Source organism: Suncus etruscus, chromosome 8 (assembly GCF_024139225.1).
Source record: "Suncus etruscus isolate mSunEtr1 chromosome 8, mSunEtr1.pri.cur, whole genome shotgun sequence".
NCBI classification, from domain to species: domain Eukaryota; kingdom Metazoa; phylum Chordata; class Mammalia; order Eulipotyphla; family Soricidae; genus Suncus; species Suncus etruscus.
In genome coordinates this window covers 4,074,103-4,100,604 of record NC_064855.1, presented here as the reverse complement: position 1 = coordinate 4,100,604, position 26,502 = coordinate 4,074,103, and the positions used below count along the sequence as shown (strand labels likewise).

The 26,502-nt window shown below is 44.3% G+C and overlaps 3 protein-coding genes across 6 annotated transcripts in view; 1 reads left to right on the top strand and 2 right to left on the bottom strand.

Moving 5' to 3' along the window:
* MTMR2 (myotubularin related protein 2) overlaps positions 1-26,502 on the top strand; it is a 176,522-nt gene that overhangs the window by 8,248 nt on the left and 141,772 nt on the right. The window lies entirely within an intron of this gene.
* JRKL (JRK like) lies at positions 16,862-18,434 on the bottom strand. Its single transcript, XM_049778560.1, has one exon. It carries the CDS (start codon positions 18,432-18,434, stop codon positions 16,866-16,868), a length of 1,569 nt encoding a protein of 522 aa, XP_049634517.1. The 3' UTR covers positions 16,862-16,865.
* LOC126016070 (ubiquitin-conjugating enzyme E2 C) lies at positions 24,786-25,381 on the bottom strand. 4 transcript variants are annotated; one of them, XM_049778597.1, is made up of 2 exons: positions 25,078-25,381; positions 24,786-25,023 (listed from the first exon to the last, which is right to left on the bottom strand). In XM_049778597.1, exons 1-2 carry the CDS (start codon positions 25,379-25,381, stop codon positions 24,842-24,844), a joined length of 486 nt encoding a protein of 161 aa, XP_049634554.1. In that variant the 3' UTR covers positions 24,786-24,841. The 4 variants fall into 4 exon arrangements, with proteins under 4 accessions (XP_049634554.1, XP_049634557.1, XP_049634556.1 ...); XM_049778600.1 differs by having other exon boundaries at positions 24,786-25,057; positions 25,235-25,381; XM_049778599.1 differs by having other exon boundaries at positions 24,786-25,176; positions 25,246-25,381.

Genomic DNA, 26,502 nt, shown 5'->3' with positions numbered 1-26,502 from the left:
CCTTTCCTCGGTGCACTAGCCCTCATCCCCAAAAATTTTAACATTCCAATATTCCTATATTCAAACATGCTATTATACCAATTTACTAACATCTCAATATTCCAATGTTCTTATATACCAATATTCAAAACTTCCAACACCCCAATATTCTAATATTCTAACATATCCATATTCTAAGAGTAAAATAGGGAGGACTAACAGATGGGGGTGAGAGAGTAAATGGTTAGAAAGGAATTTGTAAGGTGGTAAGCAAAGGGGAGAAGGGCATAGGGGTAAGGGCAGTATACAACATAGAGACATTATGTGTATTACAGATGTAATTACAGTGTATTACAGATTACAGATGGACATAGACCAGTGATGGCTAACCTTTTTGAGCCCAAGTGCCCAAACTGCCACACAATGCCTGGTCCTCCCAATGGCCAGTCGGTCCTGTGGCCAGGTGAACTGCAAAGCAGACACCGGCACACTCGCCTCCCCCACGCCGCATATCTTAATTGCGGACCTTCCCATACACCAGCTGCAAGGTCTTGCGTGCCACAGGTGCCATAGGTTCGTCATCAAGGACATAGACAGACATTGAGGTGGCCAACACATACACTCATATGCACACACAGATAGACACTGAAGATCGATCCATTGGTTACAGTTGAAAAACTAACCCAGGTGAAATGGGACATAACAGTTAAAAAAATATAAAGCCGGCAAGTTAGATAGAAAGGGTTTCCATTTTCTAGGCCAATCATGATTGGTGAGGGTAAACTTTACTGAAGAAAGGCTTTGTGGGTTAGAGCCTTCTTAAAAATATTCTTAAAAACAATCATAAATTTTAAGTCTAGAAAACTAAGTGATTATGGTAATGAGCAATGTAAGAGGAGTCCACACCTTGAAATATTGTCTATCAAGTCTTAAGCATCCAGTTTCCTTTCCTAAAAAAATCTAAAATGAATGTTATGGTCAAATGGTAAACTACCTACAATTGAAAACAGATGACAATAACATATTCAATGAACGAGCTCTGTAACAGCAGATCGTGGCATGCAGTTGCATATTCCACTGATATCTGTGAACATAAACATTAGATTATATTAACAGGCATAATAAAGTAGAAAATTAATATATTAGAATTTTTGTCATGACATTATCATAATGAGCCCTGTCTTTTGAGACTTCTACAATGTGGAACTGGGGTAACCAACCTATATCTTTAAGAACCACTGTGGACAAAAAGATCAAGGAGCTATTATGGATATAGTAAAATTAATGCATTAAAACTACTTATAGTGATCACTGTAGTGGGAGTCCATGGTTTCCAAATGCATTCTGCACCCATTTCTGTGGATAAAAGCATTAGAACATTACTACAGACATCTATAAAGAGCAGTTAATTGGACATCTGCTCAATTTAAACAGCTGTTCTTGATAGAGAGTTTAATTCATTGACATTTAAGAAAACTTATGACAGAAAGGGATGTTGTGCCATTACATTGTGAAGGGTTGTTACAATGGGGATTTGATTTGTGTAATTGCCCTTTGAGTAGCTCATTGAGGATCAGTTTGGATAGCTGACCAAATATTGTGAGTTCTTTTTTGTTTGAGAATGTTTTTAACCCTCCGCCCATGTAAATGAGAGTTTCACAGGGTAATGAACTCTAGGTTGAAAGTTTCATTCAGTAGTTTGAATATGTCATTCCACTCTTTTCTTGCCTCGATTGTTTCAAATGGAAGACTGGATTTGATTCTTATGTAGTTTCCTTTATACTTGAGGGTTTTCCTCCCTAGTCAATCTCTCTCTTTGTTTTTGTTTTGTTTTGTTTTGTTTTGCCACTTGGATTACTAAATGTCTTGGTGTTATTCTGTTATGGTCAATTTTGTTTGGCACTCTTTTTGCCTCTTGAATTTGTATGAGAAACCTTTTTCCCAAGGGTGGGGAAATTCTCTGTTATTATCTCCCTCACTACTTGTTCTTCCCCTTTCCTGCTTTCTTCCCCTTCTGGAATTCCTGTAATTTAGAGATTATGTATCTTGTCTTTGTTCATTAAGTACCTTACCTTTTCTTCCAGGGTTTTCTTTCCTTTCTTTCTTTGTTTACTTCTTTATTACTGCTGGCTTGTAGTTTGTCTTATACGATTCTCCACCTGTGTAATTCTACTATTATGGCTTGCTAACATGTTTTTTAGTTCATTTAGTTTCATTTGTATGGATTCTCTCATCTTCTGAAAGAGTTCTTCTTTGAGTTGGTTGAATTTTTCTTCATCTATAAATTTCTTAATTTCACAGGCTAGTGACTCCTTGATTTCCATTGCTGAACCATTAAGTGGTAAATTTAGGTCCTCATCTATAAGGTTTTGGGGTTTGGGTGGATTTGGAGATTTGTCAGGATTTCTTTTCTCTTCGTATCCCTCACAGTGGATGTCTTCTTTGGTGACCTTTGCATTTAGTGGTTTAGAGTGCTGGAATATCAGGGTGTTGAAAGACGTGCTAGAATCAATCTTCCAGGAAGTCTATGATATATATTGAAATGACTTCGTGTGGATCCAGTAGCGTTCACGCAGTTTGGGAAAGGGAGGACTGATGAGAAGAAAGGGGTTTCAGTGATGGTACTGGAACCCAGAATGAGACTAAGGGGAGGCTAGAGAGGAGTCCCCATTTGAGTTTGGTAGAGGGGATTAGAACTGGAGCCTCCCTGCTCCCACCCAGACACAGGCCTCACTGTCCCCAGGGAACAAAGATTCAGCAATGGTGCTGGGACTTGGAAGGATGCTGGGAAAGACAAAAAACAAAAAACAAAAAACAAAAAACAAAAAAAAAACAACCATCCCCATTTGTGTTTGATGGAAAGGATTAAAGCATGAGGTTCCCTATTCCCTCTCTGACACCAATCTGGCTGACCCCAAAGGGCAGATGAACAGTGATGGCACTGGAACCCAGAAGAAGATTCAGCATACCAATATTCTAATATTCCAAATTGCCAACATTCTAATCATCTAAAATTACAATATTCCAATAATCCGACATCTCAATATTTCAACATCCTAATATTCCACTACTTAAAAAATTCCTACATGCCAATAACCAATATTCTAACCTCCCAGTATTACAATATTCCAATACCTCAACATTTTAATATTCCAACATCCCAATATCCAATATTCTAGCATTCCCAAAGCACAATATACCAATATTCCAACAGACCAATAACCAATATTCTAGCATTCCCAAAGCACAATATACCAATATTCCAACAAACCAATAACCAATATTCTAAAGTCCCAATATTACAATGTTCCAATATCTCAATATTTTAAATATTCCACGATCCCAATATTCCGATAGTACAAATCCCTATATTCTAATATTCCAACATTTCAATATTTCAATATTCCAAAAAACAATATTCCAATATGCAACATACCAAGTCTAAATTATCTACTCTCAATATTTCAATATTGATTAAAATATTAACATTTTAATATTCCAACATCCCAATACTTCAATAATCTATCATCCCCATATTTTAGTTTCTGACCCCCAAATAGCCCAGTATTGGTACATCCCAATATACCATTACTCCATCACAAATATTCCAGTATTAAAATATAGTTATATCACAATATTCAAATGTCTTAATATTTCAATATTGGAACAACTCAATATTCTGATATTCCAATTTCTAAATAACCCAGTATCTCAATTGTCCAGCATTCCAATAGCCCAACATCTGAGTATTCAAAAATCACAATATGACAATATTCTGCCATTCCAATAATTCAATATTCATTCAACCCAATATTCTAACACCCTAATATTTTATAATTTTAATAGCTAAAGATTCCAACATTTTAATTTTCCAATAGATGAGTATTTCAAGTTCCCAATATTCCAGTATTTCCACATTCCAGTATTTCTATATTCCAACATCCCAGTAATCCTGTATTTTCACATCCCATTATTCTAACAATCCAATATATAATCCAATTTTCAATGTTCCAAAATATCAATAATGTTCTAGCCTCCAATATTGTATCTCAGAATAATATTCCAACATTGCACTATTCCAATATTCTAACAGCCACATGTTCCAACATCCCAATATTCCAGTTCCAACATCCCATACTCTACTATTCCTGCTTCCCAATGCTATAATAACCTAATATACCATTATTTCTATACATCAATATAATCTCCAATATAGTTTTATTAAATATTCTGACATCCCAATATTCCAAAATCCCAATAGTATAATATTGAAATATCTCAGTATAATTATAATTGTATTAAATTATATTAAATATACAACATATAACATTAAGCGATAATTATAATTATATAATCTAAGTATTATAATTATAAATTTATAATACTGGAAATTTCCCAGTATTACAATTAACAAAAATTCCAACATTCCAATATTCTAATATTATAACATCCAATTATTCTAATATCCTAACATCTGATAATTCTCAGTCTTTTTTTAAAAGCTCTGTAGCTTTAAGCAGACTGTTCTGTCAGATAAAGGAATGTTTGTTTGGGACATCTCTAAGGGACTCTGAGTGACTTGCTAGTTAACTTTTTACAAACATTCCTTTATCTGACAGAACAGACTGAAAGTAGCAATGGGTTGTCAAAAAAGCTTCTACCAGGTAAAGATTTGCATCTCTTTCAAATAAGTTTGTCTCTTTTATTGCCCCTTCTAGAAACTCTTTTAGGCAGATTTTAGGAAGTTACTTACCTCCGTAAGTCCTAAAAGCAAAAAAACCTGTTACCTCAGGTAAAAAGGAACCTTGATAGGAAAACCTGATTTCTTGCAAAATCTTTTAATCTACATCAGAATTGACACCTAGGGCCTGGCCAGAGAGGAATAACTTTGAGATATTAAAATTTACCATCTTTTCATCCTCTGGGCTCTTCTTATTTTTTTTTTTTTTGTCTTTGGGTCACACCCGGCAGCACTCAGGGGTTACTCCTAGCTCTATGCTCAGAAATCGCTCCTGGCAGGCTCAGGGAACCATATGGGATGCCGGGATTCAAACCACCGACCTTCTGCATGCAAGGCAAATGCCTTACCTCCATGCTATCTCTCCAGCCCCATCCTCTGGGTTTTTAATTAAAATGTATCTATTCATAAGGTCTGCAAACTACCTAGAGGCATGTGAATTGTTTTGAAGATCAAACTATGTATACCGATAAATTAACCAGAGAGACATGTTTTACTTTGCAAAGAAGCAAAGGTGAGCTCTTTTTATACCATAAAAAAACCTCTGACTGGCAAAAAAAAAAAAAAAAAATCCTGCATATATACCCTAATATATGTTTAATAAACCAGACACTATTTTCCCACACAACTATGTGTGGCTCCTGTCATTCATCATTTGCAGACTCCTGCACACACAGTTTCCTGAGGGAATTCCAAGAAATTCCCTAACGTATCCAGACCAAGACATCCATGGCATTGTATACCTGTTCTCCGCTACTCCCTGCACAGCACTGGTCTTGCAGAGAGGATGACACAGAGCTCCTAGTTGGTCCTGCCTGTAGGAGGGCATAAAGCTCTGAGCTGGTCCTGCATAGAGGAGGGCACAGAGCTCCAAGCTAGCACTGGCTCAACTCAACATACAGCTCAGTCAACCTTCAGATTTGATGACCCCATTGTGAGATATAACAATTTTCACAAATTTTCGATTAGTATGGTGTTTTCTGTTTCAATAATTCCAGTACCAATTACTTGTACCAAGCAATGTTAAGTGACTTATTTTTACCTACCAAAAGGACAGGCTTGGGGGAGTGTGAGAAACTAGGGACAATGGTGGAGGAAATGTTACGCTGGTGGTGGAAATGTTATTGGAACATTGCCAGAAACAACTGTATTAGGAGCAACTTTGTAAAGCACAGAGTTTAAATAAAGTAATATTTTTTTTTTTTTTGGTTTTTGGGCCACACCCGTTTGACGCTCAGGGGTTACTCCTGGCTATGTGCTCAGAAATCGCCCCTGGCTTGGGGGGACCATATGGGACGCCGGGGGATCGAACCGCGGTCCTTCCTTGGCTAGCGCTTGCAAGGCAGACACCTTACCTCCAGCGCCACCTACCCGGCCCCAATAAAGTAATATTTTTAATTAAACTGCAGCATAATCACAAAAATAAAAATGAAGAAAATGTCTCACTGCTCATTTTATTTTTGAGAGGGAGATCACTAGTTTGAAGAGATAGACAGATAAGTAGATGGATAGAGAGGTTAAAAAAACAAAAACAAAACAATTGTTAGGTTACACCTTATTTTACCTAAAACAAAGGACATACCTGGTTCCTTTATATATTTGTTTACAACTTGGATTTACCCCAAAACAGAAATTGTCTTACTTGTAAACGTGGGTGGGACTGGCTCAGAGTAGCCTGAGCTATCTGTCCTTACTGCCCCATCCAAGGGTGGTCTCTGTACTCAATAAAAATGGCAATTCTGACAGGCAGCTTGTTCTCTATATGAGGTAGAAGACTGCCAGACTATACATGTTTCACCCTCATTATTTTATGTGTGACCCTTCTGATTCAGACTTGTTCACCTGGGGTTGGAGATACAACAGTGGGATGATTTTACAAACAACCAAAAAACAAGTAGCAAATTATCTCCCTTAGCAGGTTTGGGAAGATAGGAAGCAGTGGTAAGAGATTTGCAAGCCTTGAGGTGACCCAGGTGTAATCCTTTGCACCCCATAGAGTTCCCCAAATACAGAATCAGCAGTTAGCCCTGTGCACTGAGGTGTGTGGCCCCAGCACAAAATAAGAACTGTGAGAAGCAGGAAGGGCTCAGCCTGAAACATGTGTCACTGGCAGGGCTGGACTAAGAACTAGGCCTCCCAAGCCATCGGTAATTACTGCTCTGTGGCTTCGATAGTGTGTCCAGGTGAGTTCCACGAAAACAAGATCCCAGTACAATGCTGCAGCCAGGCCAGGACTCGTGGACTTTGTAGTATGGAGCTTGCACACACACATTCACACACAGTAAACACAAAGTAGACACACAAACTGTAGGCACACACACCATGAACACATATGTACACTGGACACACCCCAGGGACACATATGCACAAAGCCAATAGACACACACACATTGTGTGTGTGTGTGTGTGTGTGTGTGTGTGTGTGTGAGTGTGATTTCTGGGTTGTGCTGCACAGAAGCCTCCCAATCACAGGCCAGTGACCAGAAGGCTGTTGGGTCTGTTCCACACAGATCTCCTGAACTGGCTCATCCTCACCCCTGGATGTAGCCCTGGGGGTCCCAGCATCATCAGACCAGCACTGAGCTGTTGAGTCTAACTGGTGGAGCATTCCCAGGGTCTCCAGACTGCTCAGAACATCTCATACTCTCTAAAATAGTCCAAATACTTCATGCTGATGAGGCTTTGGCCTGAGAGCAAATTCTCAACCGTGGCCCAGCTCAGGAGACTAAGTGGCCTCACCCTCTCCCTGACGCCTGGCCACAGAACACAGGGACGATGGCGATGGGATCACAGGGTGCAGGGACAGAAGAGCTGTGGGCTAGTCGGTCTGCACACCAGGCATTGAAGTCATGAAATAAAAACCCCGTTCTTGGCATCTGACAGTTGGTCATGGGTGTTCTTGTCCGACCTGAGGGGAGACCAGGAAGACGGAAAATCTCCCCAGCACCATCAAGTCCTACTGAGCAAGCAGAGGCAGGAAGCCTCGGAGATGTGCCGGGACCTGCCCACACACTCAGGAAATTGGAGCAACAAAGGAACAGGCCTTGATGGGACCAACCCTCCAGTCTGGAAACAAAGGAAACTTACAGGAATCTGAAAGCCGGGTTGGGGCAGGGGAATTAGGCCATCATGAGAGATCTCACAATCGACGGAAGGAATTGGGGTGAAACCTGTCCAGAATTTGAGGTGTTCCTGGTCATTCTCCAACTGACATTCATAAATGCAGCTTTGATACTGGGATGTACAGAAAGTGCGAAGACTGAGCCACATGGGGGCTATTGATTTTTAAGCAGAACTGCTGATTTTCTCGGGCCAAAGAAATGGTAGAATTTTAAAACAACATCAATCATATCCTCAACTTCCTCCTCCCATTGCACTCAAGGTTAAACAGTTCATTCACTTGGGGCTGGAGCAGTGGTGCAAGCGGTAGGGTTTTGTCTTGCAATGCACTAACCTAGGACAAACCATGGTTCGATCCCCAGCGTCTTTTATAGGTCCCCAAGCCAGGAGTGATTTCTGAGTGCATAGCCAGGTGTAACCACTGAGGGTCACCGGGTGTAGCCCAAAAACAAACAAACAAACAAAAAAAAAATTCGGGGCTGGAGAGATAGCATGGTTTGCCTTGCATGTAGAAGAATGGTGGTTCAAATCCCAGCATCCCATATGGTCCCCTGAGCCTACCAGGAGCAGGGTGTGACCCAAAAACCAAAAAAAAAATTTTTTTTGTTCACTCGATATTAAGAAATACCAAACAAATCCTCCACAATATAATAAAAGGTTCATCTGCCACTCTTACCCTTAAACAGTCACAAGCCAATTTCAATATCATGTTCCAGAAAGGAAAAAAAATCACATTCATCCTGAAGAAGGACCTGAGGTGTCTGCAAGTCAGATCATCACTAAGAAAGAATACCAGGTCATCACTAAGGAGGAATATTTCCAATATTTCTGAAACTCATCTTATTAAGGTCACAATCGCCTCACTTTATGGGTGTCAAAGAAAACCTGATGCTGGGTGTTAATTAAGAATCACCATGGCAACAACGAAAAGGGGTGGCTGGGTTGTCACAGCTGCTGATATTGCCCTGAGCCTTGACTCAGCATCACCTGTTGGAAACGGTGGGAAGACCTGGTGTTGTGGTCAGGATGCAATTCCCCAGGCATGCAGAGGCCATGGCCCGGTTCTGCTGTGGCTCTGCGACCATTGCTGGGAGCAGAGAACTGAGTAGGGAAGAGAAAAGGTGCATGGGTGTTGCAAGTCAGCCCTTGATGGGGATGACTGATGGAGGGATGGAGGATGAGGTCTTTCCCCTCCAGCTTGGAGCACGCGTCTGCCACCCTGTTCAGCCGGCGTTCTGAGGTGAAGCGGCAGGTAAACAGCTCCCAGACAGCCAGGCTTGTGGAAATATTAGCTTTATTCGGAGGACAAGACTGAAGTCCAAAGACTCAGCATAAGTTCCAGCCAAAAGCCTCTCGCCTTCCACAGACCCTTGTTTTTACCCCCCAGAATCAGGTACCACCCAATGGTGGGATCAGATACCACCCAATGGTGGAAGCAGAATCAGGTACCACCCTAGGGTGGGGGCAGAATGCCAGGTCACACCCTAGGGTAGGGCACAATGATCGATCAGGAAATTTACATACACAACACATGGGCAGTGTGAGGGGCGTAGACAGCGCAGGGCTGGAAGGAAGGAGTTGGGCTGGGGAAAAAGCCAGCAGCCAGGCAAGAAAAATAAAGGGAAGTTATCCCTGAGTGCAGAGCCAGGAACCAGCTCTGAGCACCACCCGGGGAGGCCCAGAAACAAACGGACAAAAACGAACACAGCTACTTCATAACTTCTTCCTAGATTGTGGTGTTTGCTGATAAGTTTTCATGAGATGCAGGTGTGAGGACCTGGGATAGATCCACTGGTTGCAAAAGTGCCCCATAACAAGAGGCAATGAGCTCAGCACCCCACTCTCCTACGGGGACCATCACAGTTCTGACAAGACATGTGGGGGCCACCATGGCCGGTGCAGGGCGTACACGGGGTCAGGGAGGAACGCAGGGAGGAACACAGTACCTGTGCTCGTGTAGTCTGCTGTTAGGGCCAGCCTCATCTCTGAGGCTCTTGAGCCTCTCCCGGTTCAAGGAAAATGTTGTTCTCAGGGTATTTGCGTCCTGTGGGAGGCTGACTGGCCTAGGAAGAGGAAAAGTCAATCTTTTGTCCAAAGTGCAGAAACCTCTTGAAATCACTAAGAAATTCAGCACAAAAACGTATTGAAAGAGGCATTTGGTCTGAACCATTTTATCTACCTTCTTGTCTAATTCTCTCGTGATTTGCCTTGATTTTAATTTTAGAGTCTACAGTTGGGTTTATTTTATGGAAAGATGTGTTTCTTTGTATCTGTGAAGATCAAATAAAATGTGTGTATTCCAGAAGCCACTATATGGATCATGAAAACTAGTTCTCCAAACATCTGAACTGTGCCTGGGATATAGAAAGGGCTAGGTCTGTGTCCAGCCAATAAAGGTATAAAAGCTTGCTCAGACGATCAGTGTTCTCTCCACAACCTCTCCACCTGAATGAATCGTAGAATCTCAGCATTAAAAAAAACACCTAGCCAACCATCATGATAACTGCACCTCTAAGAAGTGAGCAAATGTCTGCCAAGCCCACCTTTCAGCTCTATTGGTGATGGGAACACCTTTCTGAAGCTCCTGGGATGTGGAGACAACTCTTGCACCATATCAGTCACAAGCCAATTTGGAGGCACAATCTGTTTGTATTTGAAGAAGGAGGAAGCAAATGAATTTGCTGTATGTTATCGTGTTCTGAAAGTAGTCTCAGAATTTCAAGTCCTTAGTGCAGTATCTGGTTTTACAAATCATCTTAAATATTTACTAAACATTGTACTACTGAGATGCCCTGCATTAATTATTGATTCGTATCATTCAGCCTATTTTTGTTTTGGGCCCACACCCAGAAATGATCAGGGGTCATTCCTGGCAGTATTTAGGGGACCATGTAATGGCAGGGACCAAATCCAGACCTCCTGTTCTTTATCTTCTTGCACTAACACTTCATTCCCTCACAGTCAGTTTATTTTAGCCCCTATCAACCATTCCTTCCCATTTCAGATACTTGGATGAAAAGAAATCACCACCAATGATCTTAAATTGCTTCATTAAATAGAATTTTTCAGATATTCATTTTCTCCCTCTAGTAATTCTATGTAGGTAGTGGGAGCATTGAATCACAACTTTCTCTGTTCAGGGGCCACCTCCAGTGCTGTATACAAGGGGCCACACAATCTGAGGATCAAACCCAGGACCCCTAGCATACAAAATATACCCACTAGACTTTATAGCCACTTTCCAAACTTAAAGCTTTTTTAAAAAAATTACCAAAAATGGTGTCATGATTTTTCACTAAAGAGTGAATATCTAATGTTTTCTTTTTATTTTAAAATGTATTATGCCTTAGAAAGATGGACTCGGGCCCAGAGAGATAGCACAGCGGTGTTTGCCTTTCAAGCAGCCGATCCAGAACCTAAGGTGGTTGGTTCGAATCCAGGTGTCCCATATGGTCCCCCATGCCTGCCAGGAGCTATTTCTGAGCAGACAGCCAGGAGTAACCCCTGAGCACTGCCGGGTGTGGCCCAAACCCCCCCCAAAATAAAAAGATGGACATACAAATATGGAAATATGGTATAAGGACTTCCAAGTGGTCACAAGCTGATGATATATATATATATATAAACATATGTATATATAAATATATATATAAACATATGTATATATAAATATATATATATATATATATTTGGATTTTGGGTCACACCCAGCAGCGCTCAGGGGTGACTCCTGGCTCTATGCTCAGAAATCGCCCCTGGCAGGCACAGGGGACCATATGGGATGCCAGGATTCGAACCGATGACCTTCTGCATGTAAGGCAAACGCCTTACCGCCATGCTATCTCTCCGGTCCCTGATGAGATATATTGAATCCTTAAAAACTAATTTCCTGCACTGATGAAGGGGGTTGCTCTTTACAGGACTAAAATCATACAACTACAATCATATTTGTAATCACGGTGTTTAAATATAGTTTAAAAAAATAAAAACTAATTTCTCACTAGGATATTTATCAGACTCATTGTCAGCTCAGATTGATGATAGCTCATGCCCTAATTAGGCTCAATTCACCTGTAGAGGAAGAATGCATTTGTTAACAGATAAATAAATTGAGATGAATGAGCAAATAAAAACATTTTATAGTCACACCCAACAAAGTACTTGAGTATTTATCCAAGAGACAGTTAATTAATATTTAAAACTTTCCCCATTATAATTAGAAAAAGATGAGATTCTACTAATGAAGGCATAAATAGTTCATAAATTTATTCACAGATTATTGTTTTCACATGTGCAATTTTATTTATTAAAATATTAGGCATTTAAATTAAAATAGAAAGTGGTGCTATTTGATTGTGTCATCAAATGCAATGTTTTCAGCTGTTATAGAGCCCGGATACATGTGAATACAAAGACATCTTTTTTTTTTTTTTTTTTTGGTTTTTTTGGGCCACACCCTGTGACGCTCAGGGGTTACTCCTGGCTATGCGCTCAGAAGTTGCTCCTGGCTTCTTGGGGGACCATATGGGACGCCGGGGAATCGAACCGCAGTCCGTCCTAGGCTAGCGCAGGCAAGGCAGGCACCTTACCTCCAGCGCCACCGCCCGGCCCCTACAAAGACATCTTTAATGCCTACTGTAAGAATACCTTAATAAGCCTCTTAGAATCTCAGCATCAGGATGCAAAATGAAATAATGTGTCATTCCTGAGAAGATGGTCGTAGTGTACAGCCCTGCATGTTCTTTCTCTGCTCTTGGGTGTGGGGCGACTCAAGAATGTGACAAAGGTGGGCCCATGAACCACTTGATGAAAAATTCTGCTGAGAGTCTTAGATGGCCCTAAGACAACACGGAGAGAAAAAAAAATGCATCCTAACTCTCTAACAGTCTGCCTGTGGTTTGTCCTGTCAGCTAGAATTACCTAAACCAATTTGTGCTGTTGTGAGAAAAACCCCAAGTATGTGGTGCTGAATTAGCATTCAGGAAGCTGACCCCAGGAACATGTCTGCTGCAGGCAGAAGAGTGGTAAAAATGTGTGAAATCTTAACTTGGAAAACAAGCCTGTGCATGTGTTTTTCTATAGCAATTGTTCTTAACTTGGGGATGCTTTATCCCCAGGGGTCTGGTTGGCAATGACCAAGGCAATAAAACAGCAAGAAAAGTGTGGTTATTTTTCCAGATCAACCTAAATGTTAGGGTTCTTCTTGATTCCGAATTATGTCATTTGCTGCAGAATCAGTGAATCATTTGCAGTCATCATGCATCACCAATTCACTCGTTCTCTTTTTAAATGCTTACCTTATATATATTTTAAATGTCCTTGTGTCCCACACATTGCCTAGAACATGTCTTATGTAGTAAAATTAAGTGACTGCTGAATCATGGATACTGCAGCACTGATCACTGGCCCTTGATGTGACTGATGTCCGTGGTACAGTGCTGAGATACACAAACAAGAAACCACTTCAGAGGAAAGAGTCTGAATCTGAGGCCTTAAGCTCCTGTCCACAGATGAAGTTATCTCCCATGACATTATCCTCTGGGCATTCTTTTACTCCCAAATTCTAATTACCCAGGATAGCATCAGACTACATCAAGTTGCCTCTTCCTTAGAAAGGTAAAACTGGGGGCCGGTGAGGTGGTGTAGAGGTAAGGTGTCTACCTTGCAAGCACTAGCCAAGGAAGGACCACGACCACGGTTCGATCCCCTGGCGTCCCATATGGTCCCCCCAAGCCAGGGGCGATTTCTGAGCGCTTAGCCAGGAGTAACCCCTGAGCATCAAATGGGTATGGCCCAAAGGGGGGAAAAAAAAAGGTAAAACTGTTTCTTAGGAATGTAAAAAGTCTGATATTCTTTTGAGGATTGGGTTAAAACACGCATTTCATACTTTAGCAACAATGAGGGTACCCAAGAGGAAAAACCATTATAACTGTGTGAGATGGAATGCTTAAAGACAAGGGCATTTTGAGTGCTTTAGAGAGGCTAAGAAAGAGAGAAAATATCGTTAAGAAAGGAGGTGAAGTTGTCTGTCCTGCAACCAAATAATCAGGTAAATAAGAGTTTAGCTGAATTGGACATTTGGTGTAAAGGTTACAACTCCTTAACCTCTCAAAGTGGCTCTCACTTATGACTGCTCATACTCATTTACTGTATCAGATGGAAAGCAGAGTGAGTCTACTTTCCTTCCAGACTTAAATCCTGTTCTTCAGTTGAAGATAGAATCTGGACTTCCAAGGAGGGTTTAACTCGAGTTGTGACCCCAAGCGTGCAGGCTCTGGATTAAGTCATTCAGTGAAAATGAAGAAAAAAAAAACAAGTGTAAATAGAAATCTGAGAAAGTATGAATAAGCAAGAAAAATCACAGGCTCTTTTACATCAGGATAACTATTATATTGGAAGCTTACAATTGAACCAGATGGTTTTGTCTTTTTTGCAAATTTCTTGGTTTTTCCTTTGAGATTGTTTCATGATCTCAAAATATTTGCACACACTTTCTTAATGGTGGGTTTTAATTTGTTGGAGAATGACTCACTGAGCATGACTAATCAGAAATCAGAAAATGAAGTATCCATATTTCTAAATGTTATTAGGTTGAAAGAGGAAGATTAACCTGATATTAACCCTTTATAACCTTGTATAGGATAATTAAAAGGGAACTTTTGCCACAAGGGCAATGAGGAGAAAAGTAAACCGGGTATCAAGAAAAACATTGAAACTGGAGAGTAAGAGGTTGTTTAAGCACAAGTTTCAACTCTTACCTGCAACCAAATGATCATCAAAAATTACGATGTGAGCCATGCAACACCTCTAAATAATTCATAACGAAATGTTACATGATCTCCAGTAACTGGGGTCTCTAATGTTAATATTTAATAATAAACTATAGCTTATCAGTGTTGACAGCTTTCAGAAAGAGCAAAGAGCTATCAAGAATGAACCCAGGGTTCTTTCTACACAGCCCAGAGTTGTAGAATTTAAACTCAAGGCCACCAAAGAGCAAGCCTTTTACTACATGCTAAAATTGAAAACCATGCACCACAACAGTGATGTTAATTTTACCACTAGATGGCAACGATAGAGCTAGATTTCTCTGACAAGATGGATTTGAGAGTAAATCCTCACAGAAATTCCCAAAAGTGGGGCCAGAGAGATAGCATGAAGGTGGGGCATTTGCCTTGCATACAGGACAGTGGTTTGAATCCTGACATCCCATAAGGTCCCCCAAGCCCACCAGGAGCAATTTCTGAGCATAGAGCCAGGAGTAAACCCTGAGCGCTATCGGGTATGACCCAAAACCAAAAAAAAAAAAAAAAAAGAAAAGAAAAGAAAAAGAAAATGAAATTCCCAAACGTGTGGTAATGCAAACTTTCTTGTAGAAAAGTAAAAAAATATTTCTAGGTAATGGTAGTAAAATATGTATACTAACCTCTGATGTATTTCTCCTTTGCACTGAGGCAATTCATACCATACCATTTTTTTAATTATCATAAGAAACATCTTTTTTAAGTTAGATATATATCATAAGGATATAGGGATTATGAAAAACAAAATCTTGTTCTACAATTCTAAGGAAGGCACTATAAAATACAAGGTATTCAACTGAAGCTTGTATTTAAATTTAAACCTTTAAATAAAGACCATAGGAATAATTTTAACACTAAAATATAAAATAAGGACCTGGGGCCAGAGAGATAGCACAGTGGTGTTTGCCTTGCAGGTAGCAGACCCAGGACCTAAGGTGGTTGGTTCGAATCCCGGTGTCGCATATGGTCCCCCGTGCCTGCCAGGAGCTATTTCTGAGCATATAGCCAGGAATAACCCCTGAGCGCTGCTGGGTATGGCCCCCCCAAAATAAAAACAAAGATAAAAAAATAAAATAAAATAAAATAAGGACCCTTTAAGTCATAACATATATGAACAGGTAAAAAAAAAATGTTCCAATGTATTGAATAAATATATGGTGTTTACCTGGAAAGTTTATCAACTCAAATTCTAGAATGTCTTTCACAAATGTCAAAATAATAGATGACAGAATCCTTTAGAATCTGATACTTTCCATAATAATTTCTGCCTTCATAAAATAATGGAGCACAATCTATGGCTTATTTAAAATAATAAAACTTTATTATTTTCTTCTATCAAAAGGGAGAGGATAATGACAGGCTTTTCAAATAACATTTCCAAGTACAACTCCCCAAAAAGCTCTTCCATATATAATGTAGAAACTTATATTATTACATACAACATTACTAAACCTGTGCTATAATTAGACGAATAAATAAGAGACCTGTTACCCAATTCATAAGAGACACAATGAAGACAAATCTACTGATTGGTTTTATGTAACTAAAATTCCCAAAAATGCTCAACTGTTTTAGACAAGTAGAATACCTTTTATCTATCAGTTTTCCAAGTTGGCCCATTAATTTAGTAATCACTTCCCACATAGACTTCATTTCTCAAAAGTTATCCCCATCTTGACATCCACTGCAAAAAGAACAGAGATGAAATTCCTAAGTTGATTTTTTTTTTACAATTTATGGACTAATTTTTCAATTGAGCTTTATTTTGAATTATTATAAATACTTTGGTATTTAATTCCACCAGTGCACACAGATTTATCAAAGCAGTTAACTAAGATGGATAGTACAGTGTTGTGATAACCCTGACAAAGGAGAGAAAATATTTTAGTAAAGTGTCTAACCTTATCATTGTTGTCTCGCAACTGATGCTAGAAAAAATGAGAAATGCCATTAGAGAAACGCTATCTGAAGATGTGCAAAGCAAAATACACATGTTCCCTGAAATCTGTTTTACGGAATAGGCTTCTGGAATATGTGTGCGAAAAAGGAAACGAGACACACACGGATGAGGCGAAACACATAACGTTCCAACCACTTCAGATACATTTCATATCTGAAGCTCACAGTACTCGTGTCTGCGGATTCAGAAAGCAAAAGAAACTAAGCTGCATGAGCAAACCATTGAGAGTCAGAGCGATCAAATACGTAAGAATAGCGAAATGCCGTTACTGGCTTGAGTTTGACATCTTCTGCTTATTTCTGATGGTGGCTCGCAGTTTGCGGATGACCAACCTGTCGGGGAGAATCATGTCCCCTTGTTGTTCGAGGTAAGCTAGTAAATTTTCCGTCCACTGTAGAGCCGCAGCGTGATCAATCTGCGTCTCCGGGACCAGCTCCCTGTCCTCGTCCTCGTTGTCACTGGACTCGTCCGTTTGGCCTTGTGCCCGCCTGATGATCTCACGGTCACTCAACACTTCGTAGCCCGGCTCCGCGCTGTCCACGTCCAGCCACCTCTCGATGCCGTCGGCGGTCACGCTTTCCAGGCCTTTCGTGCGCTGTGCCAGGGAGGCCACGGCGGCCGCCGAGCTGTCTTCTGCGCCCGGGTCCGGCCCTTCCTTGTCGTCGAGGGCGGGGAGGACCTTCTTCCAGGCCCGGCTGATGGTCGCGGGCTTCACCGAGTTCCAGGACGCCGCGATTTCGTAGAGGGCGTCCAGCAGCGTGAGCCTGGCCCAGAAGGCGCGCAGGTCGTCGCCTTCGTCCAGGTTGGCCTGCAGGAGGCCTTGGCGGTAGCGCCTCCTGAGGGCGGCCACAACGGCCTGGTGGGCGGGCTGCAGGAGCGCGGCGGCGTCGGGCGGCAGGTGCTTGGCCACCACCTGGCCGTCGTCGGAGCGCAGCGCGTCGTCGCCGGGGTGCGCGGGGGCGCCGCGGAGCAGCAGCACGGCCTTGGGGCGCAGGCCCTTGGCGCGCAGGTGCTCGCGGACCTGGGGCACGAAGGCGCGGTGGAACCAGCGGCGGAAGGTGGCCGGGTCCAGGCAGGCGCGCCGCTGGCTCAGGTAGGACACGGGCAGGTTGGCGGTGTCGGCCGCGGGGAAGGCGCGCGGCGGCCGGGCGCGGCCCACCACGCACGGCTTGAGCTTGTGCGCGCCCGTGGCGTTGGCGCAGCACAGCAGGCTCACGCGCTCGCCGGGCCGCCGCGGGGCTGGGGCCGGGGCTGGGGCTGGGCCCGGGCCGGGGCCGGGCTGGGCGCGCGGCGGGCAGCGCCAGAAGAGCCCCGCGTCGTGGGCGCCGTACACCTGCTCGGGCTGCAGCCCCTCCCGCCGCAGGAAGTCGCGCAGACCGCCGCACGGGTCCGGGTGGTCGCGCGCCCGCGGCCCCGCGCCCAGGCCGCGCAGGCTGTGGCGCTGCTTGAAGCGCGTGAGCCAGCCGGCGGACGGGTGGAAGTCGCCGTCCAGCCCCAGCGCGTAGAAGAAGAACTCGGCGCGCTTGGCGCACAGCGGCCCCGACACGGGCTGGCCGCGCGCGCGCTGCTGCCGGAACCACTGCAGCATGGCGCGGTCCAGCGCCTCGTACATGGACGGCTTCATGGACTTGCGGCGCGCCAGCAGCCCGGCCGAGTCGGAGCCGCTGGCGTAGCGCAGCAGCCGCTCCTTGTTCTTGCGGATGTCGCGCACCGTCGTCTCGCCGATGCCGTAGGCGCCCGCCAGCTGCCGCGACGAGCCGCCCGCCTCCAGCTGCCGCAGGATGTCCAGCTTGTCCTTGATCGTCAGCACCACGCGCTTGCGCTTGCCCGCCATGGCGAGGCCCGAGGGGCCGCCCCGCCGAGGACTCGAGGCTACCTCCTGGGCTGCCTCAGTTACCTCGGCAATGCTCGGCGGTACTTCAGGGCACCCCGGAGGTACCTCAGCAGTCCCTCAGGGAACCTCAGCCGCTCCTCAGCAGTACTTTGGCGGTACTCAAAGGCACCTCAGATCTCGGTCGTGCCTCAGCGGTACCTCAGTGGTGACTCAGCAGGACTTGGCAGTACTCAGGAGTACTTCAGCGGTACCTCAGGGAGCCTCAGCTGCTCCTCACCGGTACCTCAGCAGTATCTCAGGGAACCTCCACTGCTTCTCAGCAGTACTCCAGAAGTACTTCAGCGGTACCTCAGCTGTACTTCAGCAGTACCTCAAAGACACCTCAGGATATCTCGGCTGCGCCTCAGCGGTACCTCAGTGGTGACTCAGCAGGACTTCACAGGTACCTCAGGGAGCCTCAGCCGCTCCTCAGCTGCGCCTCAGCGGTGCCTCAGCGGTACCTTAGCAGTACCTCAAACGTACCTCAGCGGTACTCAGCAGTACTTCAGCACCTCAGCTGCTTCTCAGCAGTACTCCAGAGGTGGCTCAGCCATGCCTCAGCAGTATTTCAGCGGTACTTCACGGTACCTCAGCCGCTCCTCAGCTGCATCTCAGCAGTACTTCAGCGTACCTCAAAAGTACCTCAGGATATCACGGCGGCGCCTCAGCGTTACCTCAGTGGTGACTCAGCAATACTTCAGCGGCACCTAAGCATCACCTCAGCGGTACTCAGCAGTACTTCAGCAGTACCTCAGGGAACCTCAGCCGCTTCTCAGAAGTACTTCAGCGATACCTCAGCCATGTCTCAGCAGTACTTCAGCAGTATCTCAAAGGTACTCAGGTGCCTCAGCCGCACCTCAGCATTAACTCAGTGGTACTTAGGAGTAGTTCAGCAGTACCTCAGGAAACCTCAGCCGCCGCTCCTTGGCTGCGCCTCAGCGGTACCTCAGCATTACCTCAGTGGTACTCAGCAGTACTTCAGCAGTACCTCAAAGGTACCTCAGCCGCGCCTCAGCATTACCTCACTAGTACCTCACTAGTACCCCAGGGTACCTCAGCCGCTCCTCAGCAGTACTTCAAAATACTTCAGCGGTACTTCTGCAGTACCCCAGCCGTGCCTCAGCAGTATTTCAGCGGTACTTCAGGGTACCTCAGCTGCTCCTCAGCGGTACTTCAGCAGTACCTCAGCAGTACTTTAGCAGTACCTCAGGGTATCTGAGCCAGCGGTGCCTCAGCAGTATTTCGGCGGTACTTGAGGATACCTCAGCCGCCCTCGGCAGCAGCTCCGGGCACCTCAGCAAGACCTCAGCGCTCCTTCAGCCGCGCTCAGCGAGGCCGGGGCGCGTCGCCCGCGGGGTGCGGCCAGGCCTCTACCTTGCCCCGGCCTGGGGCGCAGGTCCCGCTGCGCCGAGGTCTCCCGGACCCCGAACACGCGACGCAGGCCTCAGGGGGAATATACACCTCAGTCAGGCGCCACCGGGCCGAGGCGAGGCGAGGCGAGGCGAAGCGAGGCGGCGCCCACCTCAGTCAGCGCACGGGCCCGCGCATCGCAACTCGGCGTCGCGCCAGGTCGCGCGCGTCCCCGGAAGACGCCGCCCACAGGCCCCGCCCCTAGGGCGGGACTTCCGCACGTCGGGATCGGGTGTGGGCGTGGCTTCGCGCCGCGCCGCCCCAGCTTGGCGCAGGCGCAGACGAAGGCGAAGGTGCTTTGACAGGTTGACCCTCCCGGGGCATCCCCGATCTGGGGGAGCGGCCGGGGTTCGCCCCGTTGGGTACAGCGGGTCAGACAGCTCCTGGGCTGCAGCGGGGCAGCTCCTGCACAATAAATAAAGGCTCAGGGGCTGAGAGGGACGGCCTGGCGCCTAACTGAGCAGCTTTCCACTTTGCACCCAGGTTCCTTTACTGGATGCAGAGCTAGCTGTTCAGGGTCAGGGACTTGGGGTACCCCGAGGCATGCTGCCCCGAGGGGCACCCGGGTTAGTGCAACCTGAACCTGAACTGCCATCCCCAGTACCTATGATCTAATGACCAAAAGTGCCTCCCACCCCTCTGCATACCTGCACCTGCAAGATTAGGCCCCTGTGAAGGCGCCCCAAGGGGTACCTGTTTCCCCGAGTCCTGCACCCCGCCTCGGGGTTTGCAAGCACCATAGTGTTGTGAAACTGGTCCCCTCCTCCGCCTTCCTTGCCCGCTGCTGCAGCTCACTAATCCCGCCCTGCAAGTTTCATAGATCTTGGAGCCTTCCAGGATGCTGAGATGGCAATGAGATCTCCACCAAACTGTGGGGCACTGGCAGAATTTCTGTTTTATATATATATATATCATCTTTATTTAAGCACCATGATTACAGACATGTTTGTATTTTGGTTTTAGTTATTAACCCCCCCCCCCTTTCACCATTGCAGCCTTCCCACCACCACTGCCCCCAATCACCTTGCTCCCTCGCCCCTGCCTGTATTGGACACAGGCATTCTTTTTTGTCTTTTTTTAATACCAATACTATTTTTATTGTTTCTCCCCTTAATCTTCTCCCAAGAAAGAAACTATATCTGAACTGTAAATAGCACACACAGTGATTACCACTAGCCACTTAGTTGTTCAATAAGACAATAAAAGTGGGAGACAGGCATTCAACTTCTCTCGCTCATTGACATTGTCACCATTGTTGTCACCATAGTTGTCAGTGTAGTTATTTCTCTAACTGCACTCACCGCTCTTTGTGATAGGCTTCATATCACGGCCAGTCCTTCCAGCCCTCAGGGCAGGATTTCTAAATATGGGTAACTGGCATTTCTGCTCAGGTCCACATTTCCCATTTCTGCCCAGTCGGGTGTCCTGCTGAAGCTGAACCCACCGGACACCCCATGGATGAGAAATTCATTCGATCTGTGCACTAAAACCATGTATCATGCCAACACATGTGAGCTCCTTGGGGACAGAGCTTTGATCTCCTCTAGCAATGCCATAGCTGCACATCGTGAACATCCCTTGTTATTTCTTTGATTAACGGAGGTTTACTGGCCATACTGTGGCACTGTATGAGAGGACATAAAAAAGGCTAATGTGTTTACAAAATCGCATCCCTTTGCATGAAATTTCAAGTAATAGTTGGGGATTCTGTGACCTAAAAATAAAATCTCAACGTGAGCTACCACCTTACTTTGTTTATAGGACAAGTGGCTGATTCCTAGCCTAGAAAGAATCCTTTTTTGGAGATGCAGTTGCAGTAACTTCTTGGAAAAAGTATATTGTTTCTGATGAGAAATTCCAGGCAGAGTGGAGGTTGTGCATGTTTGATAGAAAATTACACGGATGATCAACTTGCAATAGTATTGCTTAACAAGCAACCCACCTCTGTGGACACGAATCAAACTGCTGTAATCCGTTGATGGCCTTCATTCACTTATTTTCTGCATCTGCTTGGGGTTTCTGTTTTTCTTAGCCTAAATATAAGGAACTATCATTCAAGGAACTTAATCTCATTTCCAGAAACTCGGTGTATGTAGACTTTACAGCCATTTACATGGGTTCTTCTTTGAGTGAATTCTAATAATTCAGAAGTTTCGTTCCAGCAACTTAGCTTTACCTTCTCATTTTCTCAAGGCTGGTTCAATTTTCCCTCTGTCATCATTCTTATCTTCCCAGCTAATTTACTGTTCACTTTCAAAAGAGGAGACAGCCATATTCTACTTCTCTGTTAATAGCAATATATAGTTTTTATATTTTTCTCTAAGTGACAAGTTTGGAATCTTAAAGAGACTCAGATTTAGCACTTGACCAGTAAAACATAATTTTATTTAAATAAATGTTGACTCTTCAAATTTTTTGTTTGTTTTTGGATTACACCCGGCAGCGCGCAGGGTTTACTCCTGGCTCCATGCTCAGAAGTCGCTCCTGGCAGGCTTGGAGGACCATATGGGATGCCGGGATTCAAACTAATGACCTTCTGAATGAAAGGCAAACGTCTTACCTCCATGCTATCTCTCCAATCCCACCTCTTCAAATTTTGTGTGTGTGTGTGTGGTTTTGGGGCCACACCCGGCAGTGCTCAGGGGTTCCTCCTGGCTTCATGCTCAGAAATTGCTCCTGACAGACATGGGGGACCATATGGGATGCCAGGATTCGAACCAATGACCTTCTGCATGAAAGGCAAACGCCTTACCTCCATGCTATCTCTCCGATCCCACCTCTTCAAATTTTAATCCTGCTGTTTTTCAAAAACAAATGTCCTTCTCATCAGAAGCTGCCTATCTTAAAATCCTCAGTATGGAATTCCTGTCATCAGTTAATGGTAGAGGGAAACCATGTCTAAATAAAGTAAAAGAATTTTTAAAAAGCTCCAAACAAAAATACATAAAACTATCTAATATTGTACATCTTTTAAATAAAAAAAACAATAGTAGAGGAAAGTCTGTGGGTTTTTGTCTCCTTTGCACATTCTATTCTTGCTTACTGAATAAATTATTTCCAAAAGTTTTCAGCCTAATCCATGTGCACCACAATTTAATGACATGATCTTAAAAGCACATTTGTGAAATATAATTTAAACCATTCTTTTTTTTGGGGGGGGGGCCCACATCCGGCAGTGCTCAGGGGTTACTCCTGGCTGTCTGCTCAGAAATAGCTTCTGGCAGGCACGGGGGACCATATGGGACACCGGGATTTGAACCAACCACCTTTGGTCCTGGATCGGCTGCTTGCAAGGCAAACACCGCTGTGCTATCTCTCCGGGCCCTAATTTAAACCATTCTAATGATCATTTTCTGAGGCAAACTCGAGCATGAATGAGAGATAAGTTGATGACCTGCTTCAAGACCTGAATTTTTCTAACTTGTACAAACATAGCATTCACAGAAAAATGTTGTATGGCCTGGGACTGGAAAGCAGAGACCAAGTTTCAAAACACTGTCATCTCACATAAGGCAGGTTTGTGATCTTTGGTAAATATTTTCCACTCTCTGTCTGTGACTTGGACGTTTATTTGTGTGGGTAATAACTTCCACTTAGTCCTAATTGGTGTTTTGTTTAAGATGTGAATGCACTGAAAATTAGTATGCAGGGGTTGTATGCAGGAGAATGCAGGGTTTTTGTTCATTTGTTCATTTATAACCTGTGTGCTGTTAACAACTTCTAACTGTATTTTTATATGTGACTCTCAGCATTTCTGCTGTGGTTCTAGAAATCACCTGTTGGTGCTCTCCTTGGGCATGGTATTATTATATAGGATAACCATATAATGCATATGAAAATTGATTTTATGAATATTGACAAAGTTTCTTTCACTTTATTGTTCCTACTTCCATATTTGTTTTCACTAAAGCAATAGAAAGCTATATTTGGTTTTGGTATACTAAATGTCTTTTGTTTGTTTTTGTTTTGGGGTCACACACAGTAAGCAGCGCTCAGGGGTTACTCCTAACTCTACACTCAGAAATCGCTCCTGGCAGGCCTGGGTAACCATATGGGATGCTGGGATTCGAACCACAGTCGTCCTTCTGCATGCAAGGCAAATGCCCTACCTCCATGCTATCTCTCCAGCCCCTAAATGTCTTTTTATTCTTCCAATTTTTCTTTAGCACCACTGGAAAAATTCAAGGCCAACTCCTGGTTCTGCTCTCGGGAATCACTTCAGGCAGCCTCTGGGGACCAAACCCTGGTTTGCCATGTGCAAGGCAAGCACCTTTCCCACTGTACTATCATTCTGGCCCCCACTCATTTTGAGAAATATATTTAAAAACCTAAATCTCTTCTTGGTGTCATGCAATGCGTGTCCTGGGAGTTTCAGTAAACATGACTGTGCCCAAGGACTGTTTCTTGTGCTTTGTCTTTAGGACAGAAGCTGCTTCCTCTCCTGGCACTTAACAACAAACACACGTGAGGCCAGAGTGGTAGCACTGTGATAGGACATTTGTTTTGCATGCAGCCAATCCAGGATGGACAGTGGTTTGAATCCTGGCATCCCATATGGTCCTCTGAGCCTGCCAGGAGCGATATCTGAGTGCAGAGCCAGAAGTAACTCCTGAGCACTGACTGCCACATATGGCCCAAAAACCAAATAAAATAAAAATAGCTATCATGTTAATGATTTTCATTTTTTGAAAATGGATTTTATTTCTAGCTCACAAAATTTCTTTTTTTTTTCACAAAATTTCTTTTTTTTCCCTCCCAAATACATTTATTTAATATAACCATCACAAGGGTTGAACAGACTTAATTTAAAAATAAACAAAAACAAAACAAAAATAAAATGACAAATGGAGACATGGAGTCCTGTACAGAGAGACCAAGACAGGGAATGACAAAAGGAATAGCTGAAGGGACAGTAAAGACGAAGACAGAGGAGGAGCAGGGCAGAGATGGTCCTTCTATCAGGGCTCTTGGCTGGACACCTGCTTCGAGTAGGTTTCCTGCAGGTACTTCTTGAAAGCTGGAGGATTTTTCCAGAGCTCTGCTGCGTGCGTGTTCAAAGGGCTGTCGATGTTGGGTTCTCCTAGCAGGCTCTGGATGGATAGTAAGATGGTCCTGACGTCGTAGAGAGCGGACCACTTGTCTTTCAGGATATCCAGGCAGATGTTCCCATGTGTGTCCACATTGGGGTGGTAGCAGGGTGTGAGGAACTTGACTGTGGGTGCGTTGTAAGGATAGCCGCTGGGGAACTCCAGGGAAAGCTTATACCTCAGGTCCTCATAGACCGTGCCAGCAGCTCCATGGATGGTCCCCACCCACTTGAAAAGGTTGTCTGATTCAGGAAAGGCAGAAATCCCTTTGTCACCAGACATCATGAGGGTCATCAGTTCCTGCTGTAGCCTCTTCCCCACGGGGCCCCGGGCAGCGCCCCCACAGGGCTCAGCTCCTTTACGGGCAGCGGCGACGGTGGTGGCGGCGGGGTCGCGGTTTTGGGAGGCCATCCCGGCGACGACGCTCGGCAGAGAGGAGAGCACGGCGAACAGAAGAGCAACTGCAGGGCTCAAAATTTCTTATAAGAAGATGTTAATACAGAAAGACATTTAAACAATCCTTTGCCATAAATGAATTATGAATTCAGGCTTTCTGATTTAATAGTTTATAGAAAAACTCCAGGAACATTCATGCTGTGGTAGAAATATTGGAATAATCAGCCTGAAATGTTGAGGTTTTGGGAGACAGCCAATATACAATATATACAAGCTCTGACACGTGTATTATGAGGTCAGACTCATTCCATTGTGATCATTTGTCTATTTTGTTTGTTTTGAGGCCACACCCAGTGGTGCTCAGGGGCTACTCCTGGCTTTGTGCTCAGAAATCACTCCTGGCAGGCTCAGGGAACCATATGGGATGCCGGGAATACAACCCAGGTCTGTCCTGGGTCAACTGCATGCAAGTCAAATGCCCTACTGCTGTGCTTTCATTCTGGCCCTATTTGTCTATTTTCTTTTCTTTCTTCTTTTTTTTTTTGTTTTTGTTTTTGTTTTTTTATTTTTGGTTTTTGGGCCACACCCAGCGGTGCTCAGGGGTCACTCCTGGCTGTCTGCTCAGAAATAGCTCCTGGCAGGCACGGGGGACCATATGGGACACCGGGATTCGAACCAACCACCTTTGGTCCTGGATCGGCAGCTTGCAAGGCAAACACCGCTGTGCTATCTCTCCGAGCCTTGTCTATTTTCTTTAGCAGCTCCAGAGTTCTTACTTCCTAGTGATGCAGCTTGCCCATATATCCCTTTACTATAAGTCTGTGATCATTTTAGTGGAGTGACCTGCTTTTGAAAGAGAAACTGATTTTTCACCTGACTATACTCTTGGATTATTAATAAGTTTTCTATTTAGCTTTGAGATTTTTTTAAATTTTATTGATTGATTGTTTTTTGCATCACACCCAGTGGCACTCAGGGGTTACTCCAGTCTCTGCATTAAGAAATCACCCCAGGCAGTCTGGGGGACCACATGGGATGCCAGGAATTGAACCGGTCCCTCTGGGTCCGCCACATGCAAGGCAAACTCCTTACCACTGTGCTCTCTCTCCAGCCCTTCCCCACTTTTTTTTTTTTTT